Genomic DNA, 20,577 nt, shown 5'->3' with positions numbered 1-20,577 from the left:
ATAGCCTTAGCCGTGCATAGTCGGCCATATGCCATTCTGTCGCAGCCGGCGATGGTTGTCGGCGACTGGCGGTGATGGCCAAATCCAGCCACCACCCTTTTATAATTTTTTTAAATTTCAAGGGTATTTATGTCCTAAAAACTTTGTATATAAGGATAAAATAGTCAATTGATATTTTTGTAAATTGTTTTTAAAATAAGGGCATTATTGTTCTAAAATTTTATTAATAAGGGATAGAATTGTAATAAAAATAAGATTACCAAGTAATCTTAAAATACCTAAGAAAATAAAGGTACTCAGATTATCTTATATATTATCAACAATAACTATTATTAGTATTGCAAGATTACTGGAATCTTATATCACTTGACAACCAAATAGGGTAATCAAGTAATATAAGATAACATTACCTCAGTAATATCATATAACCCACAACCAAACGCACCTTTAGAGGTTTTTTTTTTTTTTTTTTTTAAATAAAAGAAGGGAAGAATAAATTTTATTCCTAATTTATATTATATGAGGGCATATTAGTAATTTTATGTTTGAAGAGTGTATATTAGTAATTCACAATGACAAAAAAATAATAAAAATAATTTAAGCCAAATAGTAAAGGGTATTTTTGTCTTTACAATAAATATCAATGTAGTTAATGGAAATCATTAATGGAATATAACGTTTGGATAGTAAAATTGTATTTTGAAACGTTTTGGGTGGGAAAGTATCATTAAATCATTATTTGGGTGGAAGAAAATCATTTACTCTAAAATAAAGTTTGAAAAAAAAAATCATTTTACTATAAATTAAAAGACGTTTTTCTATGAAATAGAAGACGTCTTAAAACATCGTCTTTGTTTACCTTCCTAGTAGTGTGTATTAACAATCATTCTCCACATTGTTCAATTCAACTCTCATCTTCTTAATAATTAAATTCATCTCCTTCTATTAATGTTTCCATAAAAAAAAAATGACCTAATTAACTAAATAAATAAATTGTACAACTCCCCTGGATAATTATTACATCCTTACTACCTTGCTTGAAAAATACTAGGCCATAAGTGGATGAGAATATTTCAACCAAAAGAGGAAATTGCAGCAAACCAAACAAGGACACTGGGACACATCCAAGTAAGGAAATTGGAATGATAACCCATTTCCATGGATGAGAAAGAAATATGTAAATGGTTGCACCAAATGCTACCATCATACTTGCAATTGAGAAGAACAACGCGATAAGACCAATAATTAATTTCTTTGGTAGGGAGTCGAGGAAGTCTTCTTCAGCATAACGTGAAGTGAGGATGCCCAAGAACATTAGCAATGAAGCAGTGGAAGAAAAGAGTGCAAGGGCATCTGATATGACAAAGACAATAAAAGATGGTTTGTGCAAGAAAGTGGGTATACCTTCAATGTCATTGCCGCCTGGTACAGTGAAAGCTGCTGCAAAGACTACTGTGATTATAAGTGCAGCTACAAGTGTGCATGATGAAGCAGTCTCCTTCATCCATTTTTCACCTTTTTCGACTAGTCTTTCATGTTCTTTGGTAAACACCTGTCTAGGAGTTTCATTGGACTCATTTCGCTGTTCTTGAAGGGATGGATGGACACAACTTTCCACAGCCTAAAGATAACAAAAGGCATTAACAGTAATAATTCTGATTTTCAAAAAATTAATTATTGCTATATTAGATCTGACATATAGAAGATTTATCACCTTGAACCACTGTAGTTCTCTCTGCATTTGCAATGCAGCACCTGGGATTTGACTAGAAGGTATAAACTTTCCAGCCAAATGCAAAATGTTGTTAATTTTTATACTCATGTTGGCCACTTGCTTCATGTCCCGGTGCCACGAAAGTAAAACATTTCTTTTATTTACGAGACAAAATACATTTTCATGGCGATGAAGAATTGCAAGACGAAATACATCATGATGATGATCGTCATCGTTAAGGAAAGTAAAAGAATAGAAATAGGCCTTCATGATTTCATTGACAAGCTCGTAAATCCCTAATGTTGCGGCTGTAAGCATCGGTCCCCGCAGTGACTTCTTAGCTTCTTTGTTACTCCAAATCACTCCCTCATGACACATGGTTCTCACTATTTTAAGTGTTTGCATATGCATTAACTTTGTTTCACTTATGCTTTTGATGCCTGGGACTGCAATTCACATCAAGTCAATGAAAGAAGATAATCAAGATATCCTACAGAGACTATTCCTCAAAGAAGAATATATAATTGAATGGTTACCTATCAGCATGAGAGTTTTCCAGAGAATTATATGTAATTTTTTGTGGAAAGCACCTGTATTTCATAAGTAAAACAGTTTTCAGAATCATAAGTTAATTAATAAGTAGCATTGATTGATGATTTGGAAAGAACATACAATGATATATATATATATATATATAGAGAGAGAGAGAGAGAGAGAGAGGTACAAACCGAAAGCAAAAGAGATTTGTTGAAGAAATTCCAGATTTGTGAATCTTGTTACTGACTTGCTTGATCTATCACCAACAGGATTCTCCATGTCTCCATCCACATTTTTAGGGCGAGGATTTTGTTCTTCTTGCACCAGAATCACTGCACAGATTGTATACTTCCCTTATAATACAAATTTAATAACCACCATATAAGGAATTTTGTGAACAAATGGAGGCTTTGCAGAAAATAAAAAATAAAAGAAGATTGTTACCACTAACATTTATAGATTAAGCGTTTCCAATATCCAAGCCGACTCCCACTTTCAAACGCCAAAGGCTTATTAGCCAGTATGTTCAATATCCGTTCTCTGTCCTGGTTTCTCTCACGTGCTAACCTTGGATATCGCTTCAATAAATCTAAAGCTATTCCTGTAAATCAATGGAGTAGAGATTAACAGTGAAAAACCAGGTTAAAGTATTGCTGTAAGATCAAATTTACACTAACCATAGAGACCAGAATTGATGAGATTCGTAAGCAGCCCGACACCGTTCGTGTCATCTAAGGGCACTTTTGTCACTGAGAGTAAATATTGAATTGTTTCCTTGTGGCCACGAATTGCAGCTTGGTGAATTGGAAGTAAACCCTCGCTGTCTTTTACGTTTGGCAATTCTTTGTGCTTAAGCACAAAGGCTTTTGCAGCTTTTGTATTGCCATATGTAGCAGCCTGGAATATAGGCGTCCGGCCCGATTCATTTTTCAAATTTTCTAGTGCTTGTGGACCAACCTTTGATGCTATATTCTCCAGAAGTGAAAAGGGGGCGTCTAAATTAAGAGTAATTATGTGAATAACTGTTTCTTCACGATATACTTTAATCTTAGCGGTCAACACCTGGTGATCTTTGGTTACGAAATCTTCAACTCTCTTCCAATCATTCTCTTGTACAGCCTTGTATAATGACTGGTACCGAATATGATCCTCATTCTCCTCACTCGTTTCGTTCACTATGAATTCCGAATTATATACAGATAGATCAATAGAAAGAACTTTCACTCCAAATCAATATATTTCAATCTAATTAATTACCTTCTGCATTAACAGGTTCATCATTCTTGCGGCTTCGCAATTCTGCAGTTTGTTCACCTGAATCACCTTGCTTCACCTCACTGGTTTGGTCTCCCCTTGTGCTCGCTATATTAAATCCAAATTATGATGTATTAGTTATTGAATCAACAAATGAAAGAGTTAAAAAGATATTAATGAATAAAAAGAAATGCTGAACCTTTACTTAATATCAATGTCTTTTACTTACCTTCCGCATTCACAGGTCCATCATTCTTAAGGCTCCGCGATTCAGCTGTTTGTTCACTGGACTCATATTGCTTCACCTCAGTAATTTCGTTTCCATTACTTATAACTAAATCAGTGGAATGTTGAGAAGGATCCTCCATCGGCGGTTTGGGACGAAGAGTACTCCCTCGGGTTTAAGCTATTTGTAAATATCTCAATAGGCTAAAGCCAATTCATAGAAACAATTCAATCATTAATTTTATTCTTGAAAAAGCAAAAACTTCCCGAGGATGAAAACTTTTAATTATAATATTTTGCATGAAATTCATTTCTTCCTTGACAATCCAATTTGCTTTGTTCATTTGGATCGGTTGATTTCTTCCATGACAATCAAAGTTTCAAGTCTTAACAAATAAAATAATTGTTGGGGCCTGGGGAATAGATTTGAATTTAAGAAAGAGACAGAACCTTTACAAAAAGAAACATAAGATTGAAGAAATAAAAATTAAAAAGAAGTTAACAGCAATAAAATAGGAAAGGTCCGTCCAACACTTAACTCTTACATCTTTTCCGTTCATTCCTTTCTTCAGTAGCTGTTTTCGTTGATTCTAAATGCTGAAAGATCATTAACATGTTCCATTCTTGTCTCTAGCTTTTTTCTGTTGGATAATTAATTTACTTTGAAGTGCTTACTGGATTACTTTCTTGCTAAGTAAAATAGGAATTCCATGCTGTAAGCCTTCAGATATTCCTTTTCTTCTTTGTTTGTTTTTTTCTACGATTTTTGAATACTGCAATATTTTTACATGTTTAAAATAGTTCTAATTTGTGTAATTTAATTTCACAAAGGCATTGTAACACAGCTGCTGCTCTGCTTTTGTTCTGTTTTCAGTTTTGCTAATCTAAATATATTCAAAGATAATACCAGAGTTACCTTCATTTAACTAATCATAAGGTTTTAAGCATCTAAAGCCAGGAAATTCTAAGTCATTTTGAAATTTTAAAGTAGTGGTAGATCCTATATGTATAGAAGATGTTTCGCCTTGAACATATAGAAACCCGTCGGGCCCCTGCATCTGCCATGCTGTATCAAGGATTTGAACATATTGATTTTCCAGATAAATGCAAGATGTTGTTACATTTGATACTCAAATGGGTGCTTTCACTTTTACCAAATTCATTTTTGTTTCAACGAGACTCAAAATATTTTCTTAGTGATGCAGATCTTCATTTTGGGGAGTACCAGAACAGAAACAGATATCCAAAAATTCATTGACAAGCTTGTAAATCCCAAATTTAATATCTGTAAACATTGACTTCCTTACTGATGCTAATCTTCTTTATGACTCCATTTAACTCTAGTCATCATCTTAGATTCTAAATTAACACTGTTAAATCTTAGATTTTTATAATGGTTTACAGAGTTCAATATCAAGCTAGCTTAGCTATGTTCACTCCTGCAGCGTAATTTGGGCCATTATTTTTAGAGTGTTCTCAATATTTCTACCAGTTCTACGCAAAAGATTTCTCTGTTCTTGAAGAGATGTTACCAAAGGTCCAAAGCACACTATATGTAAGAGCAAATATGGGAATATTTCAAAAATAATATGCGTATCATTTTAATAAAACTCTATAAACAATGTCATCTGTTTTTTAATGCAAATCCTAGCAAGCAATGACAGTGCTAGGCTGAATTTTTGTAAAGATCTCAAAAGGCTAAAGCCAATCATTTCTAATCATTAATCTTATTCTTGAAAAACCAAAAACTTCCACGGGATGAAATTGTGTTGGAAATGTTCTTTTTTATGTTAATTCCATGAGTCAGATGGAAGAAAGTTCTTATTATAACTTACATGTAATGAAATGCAATAGCAGAGTATGAAATTCATTTCTTCCTTGACAATCAAAGTTTACAATAATAATTTCTTTTTGTCTGGCTTTATTTTTTTGAAAAAGACCAGCGGGTCCTCCATTAAATATGCATTGGCTTATCTCTCCCACGATAATCAAAGTTTCAGATCTTAACGCATAAAAAAATTGTTGGGACCCGGGGAACAGTTCTGGATCCAAGAAAGAAAAAGTGAAAAGAAATTAACAGCAATAAAATAGAGGAACACTTTAACTTTTACTTCTTTTCCATTTATTCCTTTTCTCAGCAGCTGTTTTCATTCATTCTAAATTCTGAAAACCATCAACATGTTCTATGCTTATGTATAGCTTTTGTCTGTTGGATGATTAATATACTTTAAAGCACTTCTTGGATATGATTATCAAATACCGCAATCTTCTTAAAATAAAGATAGGTTGACAAACAATTCTCACAACTTTCTCTCATAAACGCTAACGTGACAGCTCGCATTGGTTAGTTCACATTTAGTCAGGCGGGATCTATTGCGAACTGATCAATTACGAGCTGACACGTCGTGTTTGTAAGAGAAATTTAGTGAGAAGAATTTGTGAGTGTAATAGTATTGATCTTCTTATAAACATCCTTAATTATCAAAATAAGAACTAGTTATTCCTAATTAGTCTAAATAAATTCAAAGATAATACAAGAGTTATTGGATGATGTAAATAATTTGTAAATAATAAATAGGAAGTTCAAATGTCATAACATGATTAGTCATAAAGTTTAGTTTAATTGTTTAAGAAAACAATTAGTTGTAAAAAAGAAAGAAAGTAAATGCAACTCTTCTTCCCGATTCTACTTCTTTGTGTTCTCTCTTTCTCTGAAACTAAAACAGAGTTTGTAACATGGGCTCTTATAGGATAAGGTAAGGGCTACCTCGATCTCCATGAAAGAGTTGATTAAGTCCGTGTTGGTTTCTTGTTATGTTGAGTTTTCCATTGATTGATTTATTGATCCAACTCTGATATGATTTTATTGATTTGTTACTATCAAATCGACCTGAGACGCCAGGTGTAACTGAGCATGAAGGTGCTCCCACCTATGTAGTGAATCCTGAAGGGCAAGTGTGGAGCAGGTCGTTGCTAGTCGGATGATTGTTAGGGCCCACGGTAGTCGCCAAACTGTAGATGCAAAAATCTATAATTACGAAAATAGATTCTGATCCTATGAGGTTAAGGCCACTGACAATTAGCTAGACCTGTACACATGAAAGGACAAGCGTGAAGCTTACAGAAAACACCAGGGTGGTGTTTACTGTAGGCACTCCGACGCTCAAGTCAGGAAGGTTGCATTTAATGAGAATTAGGGAAAGAAAGATTACTAGGATTCTTGTCGGAGGCCAGGTCTACGACGAAGGTGTCAGGTTCTCGTGAGCAAGAATTTAAGAGCAAGTAGGTGGTTTTGAATAGTCGACATTGAATATTGGAGATTGATTGAATAATGAGAGGTCAGACCTTTGTTTTTATAGTGAACCCAAGGGATTGAAATCCTAATAGGACGTTGAGCCATATTTTGGGAGATAATCCCTATCAGATTAAGTTTACTAGTTTGGGTAAGACTTGGAATCTTAGCAGAAGAGGAAACAGAATATGACTCTGGTGTCTTTTTTATGGATTGTTGTAGGCTAATGGGTCAGAACCCAGTTCAGCTTAACTTGTAAGATAGCACAACTCATAGAATGAGCAATTCACAAGGTGACTTTAAGCGTAGGCCCAACCAGAATTGGGCTAAGGCATTGGGCCGTGATATGTTTATTTTGTTATTGGGTCTTGTCAAGTGCAAGATGATTTTTTGCCCATATAGATACCAGATTGGAGGGCTTGACTACCGTGGAGAAATTGACCATAACGAATATGAATGAGGATTTTGTAATTGAAGTTAGAGGAAGCATTGGCAATAAGGTAGAGGTCATCCCACAAAATTGGACATTTATTCCTTCATGGGTGAGTTTATTGTTTAACTGCCTTTTCTATGTACCGTAGTAGTTTCAAGGTTTTATATTTAATTCCTTTTCTTTAAGTATTTTTTTTTTTCTTCCAGATCACTTTAAAGATAAACTAGAAAATTGTAAAATTGTAGTGCACTCTGATACTATGTTTTCTGTATTCAGGTTTTGTAACTCTTATTTTCAGACATTTATTTTATTTATTTCCGATTTCAGAATCCTCATTTGAAACATTCAATTATACTACTTTTCATTTACGTTAATTTAAAAAAAAAATTGTTTTTACAAAATGTTTCCAAAATATTCAACCTCCTCTCAAAATCCTAAGTCTCCTGGAGCACCTGGATCCAGTGGGATAGAGATACTGAGGAGGGGGCGTGACAAAAGGGTTTAGAGAAATGTGAATACTAAATACATATATGAATATATGATGGGTCAAAGTGTAATGTTCAAAATCTGGGGTGGCAAAAGGAAAATCTAAAGTTACAGGACAAAACTGACAATTTCTTTATATAAAATTTAATTCGGGTTGTTGAAATCTTTGAGAATGGAGATCTAAAAGCCTTCATAATTTGCTAATACAAAAAGCTGACTAAAACTATATTAACATAAAGAAAGACTTAAAACTTGATTAGAAGTTGGTAATAATATTTAGTTAGTCATGCAACTATCTTAAATTCATGCTTAAACCTAACCCTCGAAATTTGATGATTAGAATAATGTTGCCCTGAAATTAATTTAATGATTTGAGTTGATTTAAACTTTAATATTAAAACTAAGTTTGATGACCACATTATGTCCTAAAGAACTGCATCAATGGAGGTCAACAACCATAATTTTATTTGAACTTATTTTATTATTTAAAGCTTTTTAAATAAAAATATCATTGATCATGCTTAATAAATTAATGGTTATTTGTAGATCAAGCTGGCCTTTATTAAAATACGAGAGATTATTATAAAGATATATTAAACAATAGTCATTAGCTATTGTTTGACTTTTAAGACTATTCAATGAAGTCCAATCCTTCATTCAGTATTGACTTTTAAGTCTATTTTGAAAAGTCCCCTCATTCGAGGTTCCCTAGAAAACAGAACAGGTACAAAATCAATAAACTGTAGGTGGTAAAATCTACCGGAACGGACTGATCTTGTAAGATTGAGACCACCGACGATCTGTTAGACTTACATACATAAAAAAGATAAGTGTGAAGCTAACGCTCAAGTCAACAAGACTGAAATAAGGTATAAATAAGAATATTCAATGAAGTCCAATTCTTCGTGTTGACTTTAAGTCTATTTTGATATTAAGTCCCCTCATTTGAGGTTCCCTAGAAAACATAACAGAGCAAAATAAAAAAAAACAATAAAAAATCAAGAAAACCATGTAAAATTCAACACCACACTGCGTTTACACTCTAAGGTTAGATGAGATCTTTGATTCACAAATAAGATATTATTATAGCTAAAAGAAATTGATGAAGTTATGTGCTGCCCTGTTCTATTCTGTTTCTAATAGAACTCTTGGAAACAATTTCAATATTTACTTACATGAACTAGTTACTGGTTTAGTTATATGATTGCAGAAACTTGTATTAATATGCCTTAAACCAATGTTTTGATTATCACTCTGGCAATCTCTCTTCTTCTCCTATTCTTCAAATAAAACTGAAGATAAATAGCAAGTGAATCTGCCACTTTACGAGATGAATTTAATACCTCATACAACTTTGTTTCCTGAAGGAAGAACTTGTGCTAAGCTCCTCTTCCGAGAATTACATCCTCAGTTGAGTGTTATGGAAATGCTTAGATAATAAGCGGATAAGAAAATTTCAAACTCTGTACAAAATGTGAATACAAAGACTTGCATACAAAATGACGTATTACCAAATGAATAGATGAATTAATATAAGAATTCAACTTAATAAATACTTTTTAGAAAATCTCTGTACGTACATATGTAGTATTAATTATTCAATACTTTATAAATTTCTATACCACCTCACTTCTTTGGGAGAATTCAAGGCAGGCTGTAACCTTTGTGGGACATGCTGTTCTGTACTTTTCAATATTTATTTAACTTTTCTACTCATGTTTATTTGTTAATTGCTTTTAATTTAAGAAGTATTGCCTTTAAGTCTATGGTTGCGGCCGCTACTGACATTAATATAAATATCCCTATCTTGTTTTCTGATCATCAGTTTGGAGAATTTAAGAAGAATCATCAGTTAAGCAAGAAACAATTTGTGTAGCTCTTCTGAACAATAAATATTATTACATCCTTACTTTCCTTGGTTTAAGTATACTAGGTCCGTAAGTGGATAAGAACATGTCAACCAAGAGAGGAAACTGCAACATTGCAAACAAAGTCACAGGGACACATCCAAGTAGGGAAATTGGAATAATGACCCATTTCCATGGATGAGAAAGAAATAAGTAAATAGTTGCGCCAAATGCTACCATCATGCTTGCAATAGATAAAAACAAGGTTATGAGGCCAATAATCAATTTCATAGGCAAGGAGTTTAGAAAATCCTCTTCTGCATAACGTGAAGTGAGGATGCCCAAAAACATGAGCAGTGAAGCGGTAGAAGAAAAGAGTGCAAGTGCATCTGATACAGCAAACACTAAGAAAGATGGTTGTTGCAAGAACAGGGGTATCCCTACTGTGTTGTTACCACCCGGTACAGTGAACGCTGCTGCAAAGACAACTGTGATTATGAGAGCAGCAACAAGTGCGCATGACGAAGCTGTCTCCTTCATCCATTTTTCACCTTCTTTCAATAAATCCTTGTGCTCTTTAGTAAACACTTCTCTAGGAGTTTGATCAGAAGAATTTAGATGTTCTTGAAGGGATGGATGGACATAACTTTCCACAACCTGAAGATGTATAAAAACGTTAGCATTTGGAAGAACAGCGGTAAATTAATATGTTTCTTGAACATAAATCTTCGACATTATTATGAGTTATAAGAAGATCATATATCACCTTGTACCACTGTAGCTCCCTTTGCATCTGCAATGCTGCACCTGCTACTTGAGTTGAAGGTCCCAGCCTTCCAGCTATGTGCAAAATGTTGTCCCTTTTTACACTAGTCATGGCAACTTCAAAACCCCATACAAAAGAATAAATTTTATTTAGGACATTTAGAACTCCTTCTTGGCGATGTAGAATAGCAAGATGAAATAAGCCATGACCATTTTCTCTGAAAATATACGAATAGTAGAAGGCCTTTGAAATTTCATGGACAAGCTCACAAATCCCCAATCTTACAGCTGTAACAGCAGGGAACCATAAGGTCTCATTACCCTCTTTTGCACTCCAAGTAATTCCCTCATGACACATGATTTTGGCTATTTGAAGTGTCTGTGTATGCATTAGCTTTGTATCACGCATGCTTTTGATACCTGGGACTACAATTCAACTCAAGTCAATAAAAGGAGATATAATTTCAAACTACTTTTTAAGAGAACTGTTAGTTCAACGCTTACCCAGTTGCAAGAGGAAATTCCAAAGCATGAGATGTAATTTTTGGCTAAAAAAACCTGTCAGATAAATCATAAGTTATTAGGTGATATTGTACTCTATAAAATATTTGTACATATGTATGTGTGTGTGTGTGTGTATATATATATATATATATATGGGTGTTCAACCTCATACCAAATGTTGAAAAGATTTGTTGAAGAGTAGATCCATATGTGAAGTTTTTAAACTTCTGTGATATCACAATGGAATTCTCCACGTCTGCATCCACACTTGGAGGGTGAGGAATATGTTCTTCTTGCACAGGAATCCCTGCAAAGACAAGTAAGAACTTGTAAAAACAGTGGTTTTTCAAGTATATATGCATAAGTTCATCAACTATTAATTAACTATAAAGTAAATTAAAAAAAATAAATGATAATTTATATGTATATATCACCAACAATGATAGATTAAGCGTTTCCAATATCCAAGCCGACTCCCACTTGCAAATGCCGAAGGCTTACTAGCCAATATTGTTAAAATTCTTGCTCTCTCATTGCTTTGTAACTCACGAGATAACTTTGGATATTGCCTCATCAACTCTAAAGCTATACCTGCAATTGGACACCATATGAAATTCATCACCACCAGAGACCATGGTGAAAAATTGGAAAGCAAAGAACAAAAATTGATTCAAGCAAAATAATAACGATCAGTTGACTCAGGTGTATCTATGAAAACAAGTAATTAAATTGCCGGTTATAAATCTATAATGCACTTACCATATATACTAGATCTGATCAGAGATTGAAGTAACTCAACATCTTTGTCATTATCCAAAGCTGTTTTTGTCACTGACAGTAGATATTGAATCATTTCCTTGTGGCCATACTCCGCTGCTATGTGAATTGGAAGTACACCTTGGCTGTTTCTTATGTTTGGTAAATCTTTGTTTCTTCTCACAAAGACTTGTGCAGCCTTGATATTACCGTATGCAGCAGCTTGGGAAAGAGGCGACCGGTCACTGGAATCAACCAATGTTTCTAGTAATTCTGGTGCGACCTTTGATGAAAGCTTTTCCAAAAGCCAAATGGGGGCATCTAAATTTCGAATAATTATGTTGAAAAAGGTCTCAATGTAGGTATAATATTTAATATTTGCGGTTAAGGACTGGGGATCTTTTCTTATGAGATCTTCTACACCTTTCCAATCATTCTCTAGTATTGCCTTGCATAACGGTTGGTACCGAAAATGATCCATATTATGGTCTATGATCTCCTGATCCCCAGCTTCATCATGATTCATCTCAGTGACAATCTGCTCACCCTCTTCAGTATGCCTCATTTCATTGACATTCGCCTCACCAGAAGCTTCACCCCTCTGCGACTCAGTGACATTCTCCTCACAAGCAGCTCCACCATTCTTCGGCTCAGTGATTTCGTCTCCTTTTCTGTTAACCAAGGAACTGGAAGGTTGCACAGGGTTGATTAGTGATCAGTTTTGGTCTTTTGGACTAAAAAAATAGTTGGAAAGTAAAGTAATACAAGCACTGTGTTTAATTTACCTTATGTATTCAGATTCATAATCATTATCAGGGCTTTTCAGTTTTGAGGCTTGCTCACGGGAATCATCTTGCTTGATCTCATTGATTATGTCTCCATTTCTAACCAATTCATCGGAAGGTTGAACAGGATCCATCAGTTCTTCAGCTTTCTACTTTTCTACACCAGCAAAATGACACTCCATTAGTGTATGTGCTGATTAATTGTGCGCTTTCATTTCTTCCACGACAATGAAAGTAATAATTCTCTCTTAACAAATTTAAAAGAAATAATATAGGGTGACCAATAAGGCAATAACTATGAAATTGCTGACATTTTGCTCCTTGTAACTGATCTCCTCTCTTGGTATCTTTCCCAAAAGGGAAATATATCAAAGTTGCATGAAATTCATTTCTTCCCTGACAATCAAAGTTGCTTTTTTAATTTGCATCGGTTCATTTCTTCCATGATAATCAAAGTTTACAAGAATAATTAATTTCTTTTTTTACTTCTTTTCCATTTATTCCTTCCTTCAGTAGCTGTTTTCATTCATTCTAATTCTAAAAATCATCTACATGTTCCATGCTTATGTGTAGCTGTTTTCTGTTGGATAATTAATATACTTTAAAGTACTTCCTCGATAAGATTGTCGAATACCGCAATCTTCTTATAAACATTCTTAATTATCAAAATAAGAACTAATTATTCCTAATTAGTGTAATTTAATTTCGCGAAGGCAATGTAACACAACTCCATCTTCCATGAATTACCCTTGACAGATTACACTAATTGGGCCATGCTCTCTAAACTCCAACCAACAATACCACTCCAACAAGACTTTATCAGTACTGAGGTTTTGGCTAAGGTGATGCATAAATTTGGATAGGTACTCTTTAATTCATTTCATTTAGTGAGTGATATCGCCCTTTTGTCTAATCTTCATAGCTTACATCAATTAATTTTTTTATTTTTTATTTTTTTATTGTTTTTTATCTTTTTATCAAAGCTTAAGGATTACTCATGAACTATAGTACCACTTATAAATATATTGAAGTCGATTTTGTTTTTATTTTAATTCAATAAATGGAAATTATTCCAATTTTCTCCTAACCAATTAAAAATGTTAAAACGGATGGTGTACATTAAACATTGACTTTCTTAACTAAAACTTTTACTAACTCAATTCTTATTTAAATGTTATTTTCAAAAGGAGAACGGGTTTTTGTACTAATTATGTCAAATTGATAATTATAAAATTTCTCAAAGCCAAAGATATACCAACTCGGTTCATTGTCAAGATATTGTGTATTTATGCTCGCCCGTCTTGATTTGAACATGATCAGATCGCGTGAACACTATTAATATTATATCAATTTTTGTATTCACAAATAACATTAATTTTACATGCCAATTAGAGCCCCTCCAGGGAAATATATCACTCATGAATCATGATAATATATTACTCAAAATAATAGGTTTGTATTAAGTAACTTACCTTCTGCATTCATAGATTCATCATTCTCATGGCTTTGCAAATTTGCAGTTTGATAACGAGGATCACCACCTTGCTTCATCTCAGTGATTTCGTCTCCATTTCCAATGGCCAAATCAGTTAAGTGAACAGAATCAATCACTTCATTTTATCGTTCATTTTTCTCAAAAAGCAAAAATATGTAATATGACCAACAAAAACAAAGTTCCAACCTCCCCTGAAAGTGAAAGAAAAAACTTGATTAAAGTGAAATCAATAAAAAGATGGCTTGTTTCAGTGTCTTCTTTTCTCGCTCGCATTACGTCTTTTGGGAGTAGATAGGTTTATGATTAATAAAGGGGTTTTCAATTAAATAACAACAGTTTCCTTTAAATTTCAGAAATAACAGAAGTTCTTTGCCATTAGTGAGTTGTTAGTGTGTCGTTAGAATTTTCAATATGATGAGCTAATAAATATTTATAAAATTACCCCTTTGTTGTTTATTTTAACATAAAAACTTAACAGTTGGGGATTTATGTTATTAATATAATTATGGGAGGATTTTTGTTAGTTGATTATATCTAGCAGTGTTTTGAAACCCGGCCTAGCCTGGTCGGTTTAACCAGGCCTGGTCGGTTTAACCAATCGGACCGGACCTGGGGCCTTCTTTGAGTCGGGTTACCATTGTCCATTGTTTCAAAATCCCCGGTTTAGGACAAAGAGTGCTCTGTCAGTTAATTTCAAGTACTATTTATAAGGATCTTAAAAGCCTAAAGCCAATACATAGAAACAAACTGTAATCATTCATTTCATCTCTTGGAAAGGCAATAACTTCCCCGGGACAAAATTTTATTTTAATATATCAAAATGCTAAAGTTTTTTATCTTCTAATATCTTTTACCTATATCGTTAGAACACACATTAAGGCAATATAGAAGATGAAACCTTCTTAAATTAATATTTATATCGTAATTAAGATAATGTGACTTAATTATTTCATATGTGACTTCCAGCTGTTATGATGTCCAATAGCCTAAGCTTTATGTAACATACATTATTGCTGCTACCTTTCACTTTTTTTCCTTCTCAACTTTTCTTCTTTACTTTTCCTTTCTGAATTCTGACATTTGGTAGGGAGGAAATAATATTAAGGTGAGAGAAGAAAGGAAAGCTGGGTAAAAACCTGGGGGGATTCCATGTAATTTACCCTTGATTTCTAATGTCCACTTCTCTTTTCTTCACTTTTTATTCGTTAGGTTAATTTTATCGGCCATTATATATAGTTAAGCCAAATTTTCCAGATATTTTTTAAAGTATTAAAAAAAAAAGAAAAACACATTCATTTTATTTAGGCGGTTTATAATTTTATAAGAGATATCGAGTTTTTGATAATTATAAGGGATTTTTGATAATTTTATAAATGATATTTTATATTTTCAAGAGGATTTAATTCTAAAAAAAAAAAAAATTCAGATCTAACTCTATATTGCCTGTTGGCATTATTGTCAAAGGGACGTTTTCAACTTTTCTTGTTTCTATCAAAAGTAGAAGGTCCTACAAAATACAAATTGCAGCAAAAGTAAAGAAGGAAAGATTCTCGTTAACTTTTTCCTTGTTTCAATGTTTCTAGTCAGAAGGTCCCTACAAATTGCAGAAAATTTAGAAAGCATACGTTTATCATTTGGAACTAGTCATGAATCACGTTTTAGTGAAATTTGGGTGATAGAAAATAGTGAGAGAGAAGAGAGGAGAGCTGGGCTAGAACATAAATATTCAATCCAACAACTGTTAATTACAATAAAAATATTAATGACACGATATCCGTAATATTTTACAAATTTCTTGAGAAGATTTGTAGATGAAGATTAAGAAGTGTTAGAAGTTATATGTGTCCCACATTGCCAAATTGGTTGGCTATTAATGTAGATGAAGATTTGTAGATGTATATATGTAGTTAGACTCTTTCCTTTCTTGAACTAGCTTATAGGAGTGAGTTTTATTAGTCCACTTTATCATAGTTATAGTTAGGCCAACTCCCATGGAACTGGTTCTGGGTACTCAAGAAAATAACAGTACATCCCTACTATTCACAAAAATAACAAATATATCCTGTGAAAATTACAAAGACACCCCAAATATTCAATTGAAATTAATCATAAAATTTAAAATGCTCCCCATATTTTTTTGGAATTTTAATTTAGTCTCGGTTCTCGGTTCCAATTCCTGCAATGGTGGAATTGAAGCTGACCTTGCGAGGGCTAGTTTTTTGTAAGAATCAGAACCCAAACCCTGGATACCTGTCGATTCTGATTCTACCCTAAATTCCTACACACCCCTAGTTATGGTGTATGCTAGGTTTTGGGACTGGCTTCTACACAAACCCACTTGACATTATGGTGTATGCTAACTCTTGGGAGTGTACGACTTTTGGGCTTGTGTAAGCCCACTTTATCAAGAAGAGAGCATTGAGTCTCGAGATATTTAGGTTTGAGGATAAACTGAAAAAGATGGAGTGGCTTTTACACAAGCTCAGTTAAACCTATATTAGTATATTTTATACTGGTTTACAAAGTTAAATATCAAGCAAGTCAGTAACTTCATTTACATAAGAATTATGTAACTTTGATGAAATTTTAGTCCATCTTTTCTAAACACAGAGAATTAGATTTAATTTCAGAAGTCTAAATCATATCACCACCACCAAAGCATAAAAGAGGTAGAATTTAAACCCCTGAAGTTAAAAAGAAAATGCCAAAGCAATTTGCTGCTCTGTTTTTTCTGTTCAAATTACTTAGGCCTTATGGCTTGTAGGCATGTAATTCTTAATTTCAAGAATTTTATTTACTCTCATTTTACATATAAACAAAAAGGACAAAAACGTGTTATTTAAAGGCAGTACCATTAAAGTAATGTATTCCTCTGTTGCTCTTCAGGAGAATCACTTGGTTGTAAAATGCTTGATCCGTAAGTTGAAGAGATCATCTCAACCAACAAAGGAAACTGCAAAAGAGCAAATAAGGATACAGGGAGACAGCCAAGAAGGAAATTGGAATGATGGTCCATTTCCATGGATGGGAAAGAAATATGTAAAGGGCACCAAATGTTACCATCATGCTTGCAATTGAAAGAACAAGGTGACTAGCCCAATGATTAACTTCTTCGACAAGGACTCCAAAAAATCTTCTTCTGTATAACACGAAGTCAGGATTGCCAAGAACATCAGTACTGAAGCAGTGGAAGTAAAGAGTGCAAATGTATCTTATATGACAAACACTATGAACGATGGTTTGTGCAAGAAAGGGGCGTCCCTTTAGCAGAGTCGTTGCCACCTGGTACAATGAAAGTTGCGGCAAAAACTATTGTGATTATGAGTGTAGCTACCACTGTGCAAGATGAAGCAGTCTTCTTCATCCATTTTTCACCTTCTCTGACTAAATTATTGTGTGATTCAGTAAACACTTGTCTAGGAGTTTTATTGTACTTTTTTCGCTGTTCTTGAAGGGATGGATGAACAAAACTTTCTACAACCTGAACATATATACATAAAACCTTAGCTTAATAGATAAGAAAATGCTGGAGAATATGAGGACTACATTTTATATATAAAAATTTTCTTATTTTTCATGTTAGATCTGAAGGGACAAACTTTCCAGCGGAATGCAAAATGTTGTCATATTTTACTCTCATGTCAGCCGCCTCCTTCATATCCCGGTCCCATGTAAGTAACATAGTTTTTCCATTTACACGACTAAATACTTTTCCGTGGCGATTTAGACTTGCAAGTCGAAATATGTTATCATCATGTTTTTTTTTTTTTTTTTTTTTTTTTTTTGAAAACAAACGAGAAGAAATAGGCCTTCATAATTTCATTGACAAGCTCGTAAATTCCTAATGCTGCGGCAGTAAGAACTGGCGTACCAAGTGACTTAGTTGCTTCTCTATCACTCCATCTGTCATGACACATGATTCTAACAATTTCATGTGTCATGACAATTTCATGGCAAATGGCATATTCGTTAACTTTGTATCATGTATGCTCTTGCTGATTGGAACTGCATTTAATTAAACTCTACTCATTTAACAGGCTAGAGACTTTCATTCGAACTGCTTCTTTAATTAAGAGAATATACAATTCAATGCTTAATTACCTAAATGCATGAGGGCATTCCAGAGCATAATATATATTTTTTGGCGCAAATCACCTGCTATAATAATTATAAAAACAAATGGCAGCATTCAGTATCATAATTATAGGAATGAAGAGATATTTAGATGGAAGGTTTACAAACCAAAGCTTCTGCCAGTAGACATCATTTGTTGAAAAAATCCCATATATGTGAATTTTGTTAACTTTGTCTTTGATCAGTCAGAGGGAATTTTCATGTCTCTGTCCGCACTTTCAGGGCCAGGAATATGCTCTTGCACAGGAATCCCTGTCAAATTATATTAGTTATGAGATATACATCTAAGAGAAAAATTCTATAAGGAATTTGTATATGTAATATTATTTGAATAAGAGAGTTGTGCGTATGTTGTGACTTGGCAGAGAAAGTGAAAAATTAAAAGATTGTTGACACCAACATTTATAAATTAAGCGTTTCCAAAATCCAAGCTTGATCCCACTTTCAAACGCCAAAGGCTTATTCGCCAGTACTAATAAAATATTTCTTCTGTCCTGGTTCTGGAGACGAGCTAAGTTTGGATATCTTTTCAATAAGTCTAAACCTATACCTGTGAATGCAGTAGAGATCAACAAAAAATTAGGGCAAATAATTGTTGCAGCAAGACCAGGGTTCAAAGAAAGAATGTTAAACTAATAAAACTAAGAAAGAAAAACAAAATTGACTTGTATCTGAAAGATGAATCTATGAGTCATGACAATTATATAAATACCATATCCTTAGTAATGTTAAATAATAAAAGAGGATTAATATAATTTACACTAACCATAGAGACCAGAATTGATGAGATTCGTAAGCAGCCAGACACTGTTCGTGTCATCTAAGGGCACTTTTGTCACTAAGAGTAAATATTGAATTTTTTCCTTGTTGGTGAATGGGTAGAAAACCCTCGCTGTCTTTTACGTTTGGCAATTCTTTGTGCTTAAGCACAAAGGCTTTTGCAGCTTTTTGTATTGCCATATGTAGCAGCCTGGAATATAGGCGTCCGGCCCGATTCGTTTTTCAAATTTTCTAGTGCTTGTGGACCAACCTTTGATGCAATATTCTCCAGAAGTGAAAAGGGGGCGTCTAAATTAAGAGTAATGATGTGAATAACTGTTTCCTCAAGATATACTTTAATCTTTGTGGTCAACACCTGGGGATCTTTGGTTATGAAATCTTCAACTCTCCTCCAATCATTCTCTCTTACAGCCTTGTATAATGACCCCGTACCGAATATGATCCTCATTCTCCTCACCCGTTTCGTTTACTATGAATTCCGAATTATGTGCAGATATGATCAATAGAAAGAATTTTCACTCCAAATCAATAAATTTCAAACTAATTAATTACCTTCTGCATTAACAGGTTCATCATTCTTGTGGCTTTGTAATTCTACGGTTTGTTCACCTGAATCACCTCGCTTCACCTGAGTGGTTTGGTCTCCCAGTCTGCTCGCTATATTAAATCCAAATTATGATGTATTAGTTGTTGAATCAACAAATGAAAGAATTAAAAAGACATTAATTAATACAAAGAAATGCTGAACCTTTACTTAATATCAATGTCTTTTACTTACCTTCCGCATTCATAGGTCCATCATTCTTAAGGCTCTGCGATTCAGCTGTTTGTTGACTGGAGTCATATTGCTTCACCTCAGTAATTTCGTCTCCATTACTTATAACTAAATCAGTGGAATGTTGAGTAGGATCCTCCATTGGCGGTTTGGTACGAGGTACTCCCTCGGGTTTAAGCTATTTGTAAAGAACTCAAAAGCTAAAGCCAATCCATTGAAACAATTCTAATCATTAATTTTATTCTTGAAAAAGCAAAAACTTCCCCAGGATGAAAACTTTTAATTATAATATTTTGCATGAAATTCATTTCTTCCTTGACAATCAAATTTTGCATGAAATTCATTTCTTCCTTGACAATCAAATTTGCTTTCTTCATTTGGATCGGTTGATTTCTTCCATGACAATCAAAGTTTCAAATCTTAACAAATAAAATAATTGTTGGGGCCTGGGGAACAGATTTGAATTTAAGAAAGAAACAGAAACTTTACGGAAAGAAACAGAAGATTGAAGAAAAAAATTAAAAAGAAGTTAACCGCAATAAAATAGGAAAGATCGTTAACATGTTCCATGCTTTTTCCGTTGGATAATTAATTTACTTTGAAGTATTTCCTGGATTACTTTCTTGTAAAATATGAATTCCCTACTGTGAGCCTTCTGATATTCCTTCTCTTCTGTGCGTTTCATGGTGTTTGTTTTTTTATACAATTTTTGAATACTGCAATCCTTTTACATGTGTAAAAATAGTTCTAATTTCACAAAGGCATTGTAACACAGCAGCTACTCTGCTTTTGTTC

The 20,577-nt window shown here is 33.7% G+C and overlaps 2 protein-coding genes and 1 long non-coding RNA gene across 3 annotated transcripts; all 3 read right to left on the bottom strand.

The window, feature by feature from the left end:
* Positions 1-956: 956 nt before the first annotated feature.
* LOC116121484 lies at positions 957-3,873 on the bottom strand. Its single transcript, XM_031407438.1, has 8 exons — positions 3,735-3,873; positions 3,509-3,613; positions 2,929-3,426; positions 2,703-2,852; positions 2,443-2,583; positions 2,251-2,304; positions 1,715-2,160; positions 957-1,621 (listed from the first exon to the last, which is right to left on the bottom strand). The coding sequence occupies exons 1-8, from the start codon at positions 3,871-3,873 to the stop codon at positions 977-979; spliced, it is 2,178 nt and encodes a 725-aa protein (XP_031263298.1). The 3' UTR covers positions 957-976.
* A 5,949-nt stretch (positions 3,874-9,822) lies between these two features.
* LOC116121477 (ankyrin repeat-containing protein NPR4-like) lies at positions 9,823-10,690 on the bottom strand. The gene is made up of 2 exons (XM_031407431.1): positions 10,555-10,690; positions 9,823-10,445 (listed from the first exon to the last, which is right to left on the bottom strand). The coding sequence occupies exons 1-2, from the start codon at positions 10,663-10,665 to the stop codon at positions 9,840-9,842; spliced, it is 717 nt and encodes a 238-aa protein (XP_031263291.1). The 5' UTR covers positions 10,666-10,690; the 3' UTR covers positions 9,823-9,839.
* A 34-nt stretch (positions 10,691-10,724) lies between these two features.
* LOC116121478 lies at positions 10,725-11,287 on the bottom strand. The gene is made up of 3 exons (XR_004126734.1): positions 11,230-11,287; positions 11,058-11,111; positions 10,725-10,979 (listed from the first exon to the last, which is right to left on the bottom strand). It is a non-coding gene; the product is annotated as an uncharacterized LOC116121478 (long non-coding RNA).
* Positions 11,288-20,577: the final 9,290 nt, after the last annotated feature.

Source organism: Pistacia vera, unplaced genomic scaffold (assembly GCF_008641045.1).
Source record: "Pistacia vera cultivar Batoury unplaced genomic scaffold, PisVer_v2 Contig99, whole genome shotgun sequence".
NCBI lineage: Eukaryota > Viridiplantae > Streptophyta > Magnoliopsida > Sapindales > Anacardiaceae > Pistacia > Pistacia vera.
Note: the sequence above shows the minus strand (reverse complement) of the source record. Positions and strands in the feature narration are given on the sequence as shown.

Coding starts and splice junctions, on each gene's coding strand:
- LOC116121484 (XM_031407438.1), bottom strand. CDS start 3,873: ATGGAGGATCCTTCTCAACATTCCACTGATTTAGTTATAAGTAATGGA. Junction 3,614..3,734: donor TGGACCTGTGAATGCGGAAG/GTAAGTAAAAGA, acceptor GATTTAATATAG/CGAGCACAAGGGGAGACCAA. Junction 2,584..2,702: donor GAAACGCTTAATCTATAAAT/GTTAGTGGTAAC, acceptor CAATCTGTGCAG/TGATTCTGGTGCAAGAAGAA.
- LOC116121477 (XM_031407431.1), bottom strand. CDS start 10,665: ATGACTAGTGTAAAAAGGGACAACATTTTGCACATAGCTGGAAGGCTG. Junction 10,446..10,554: donor GGGAGCTACAGTGGTACAAG/GTGATATATGAT, acceptor ATACATCTTCAG/GTTGTGGAAAGTTATGTCCA.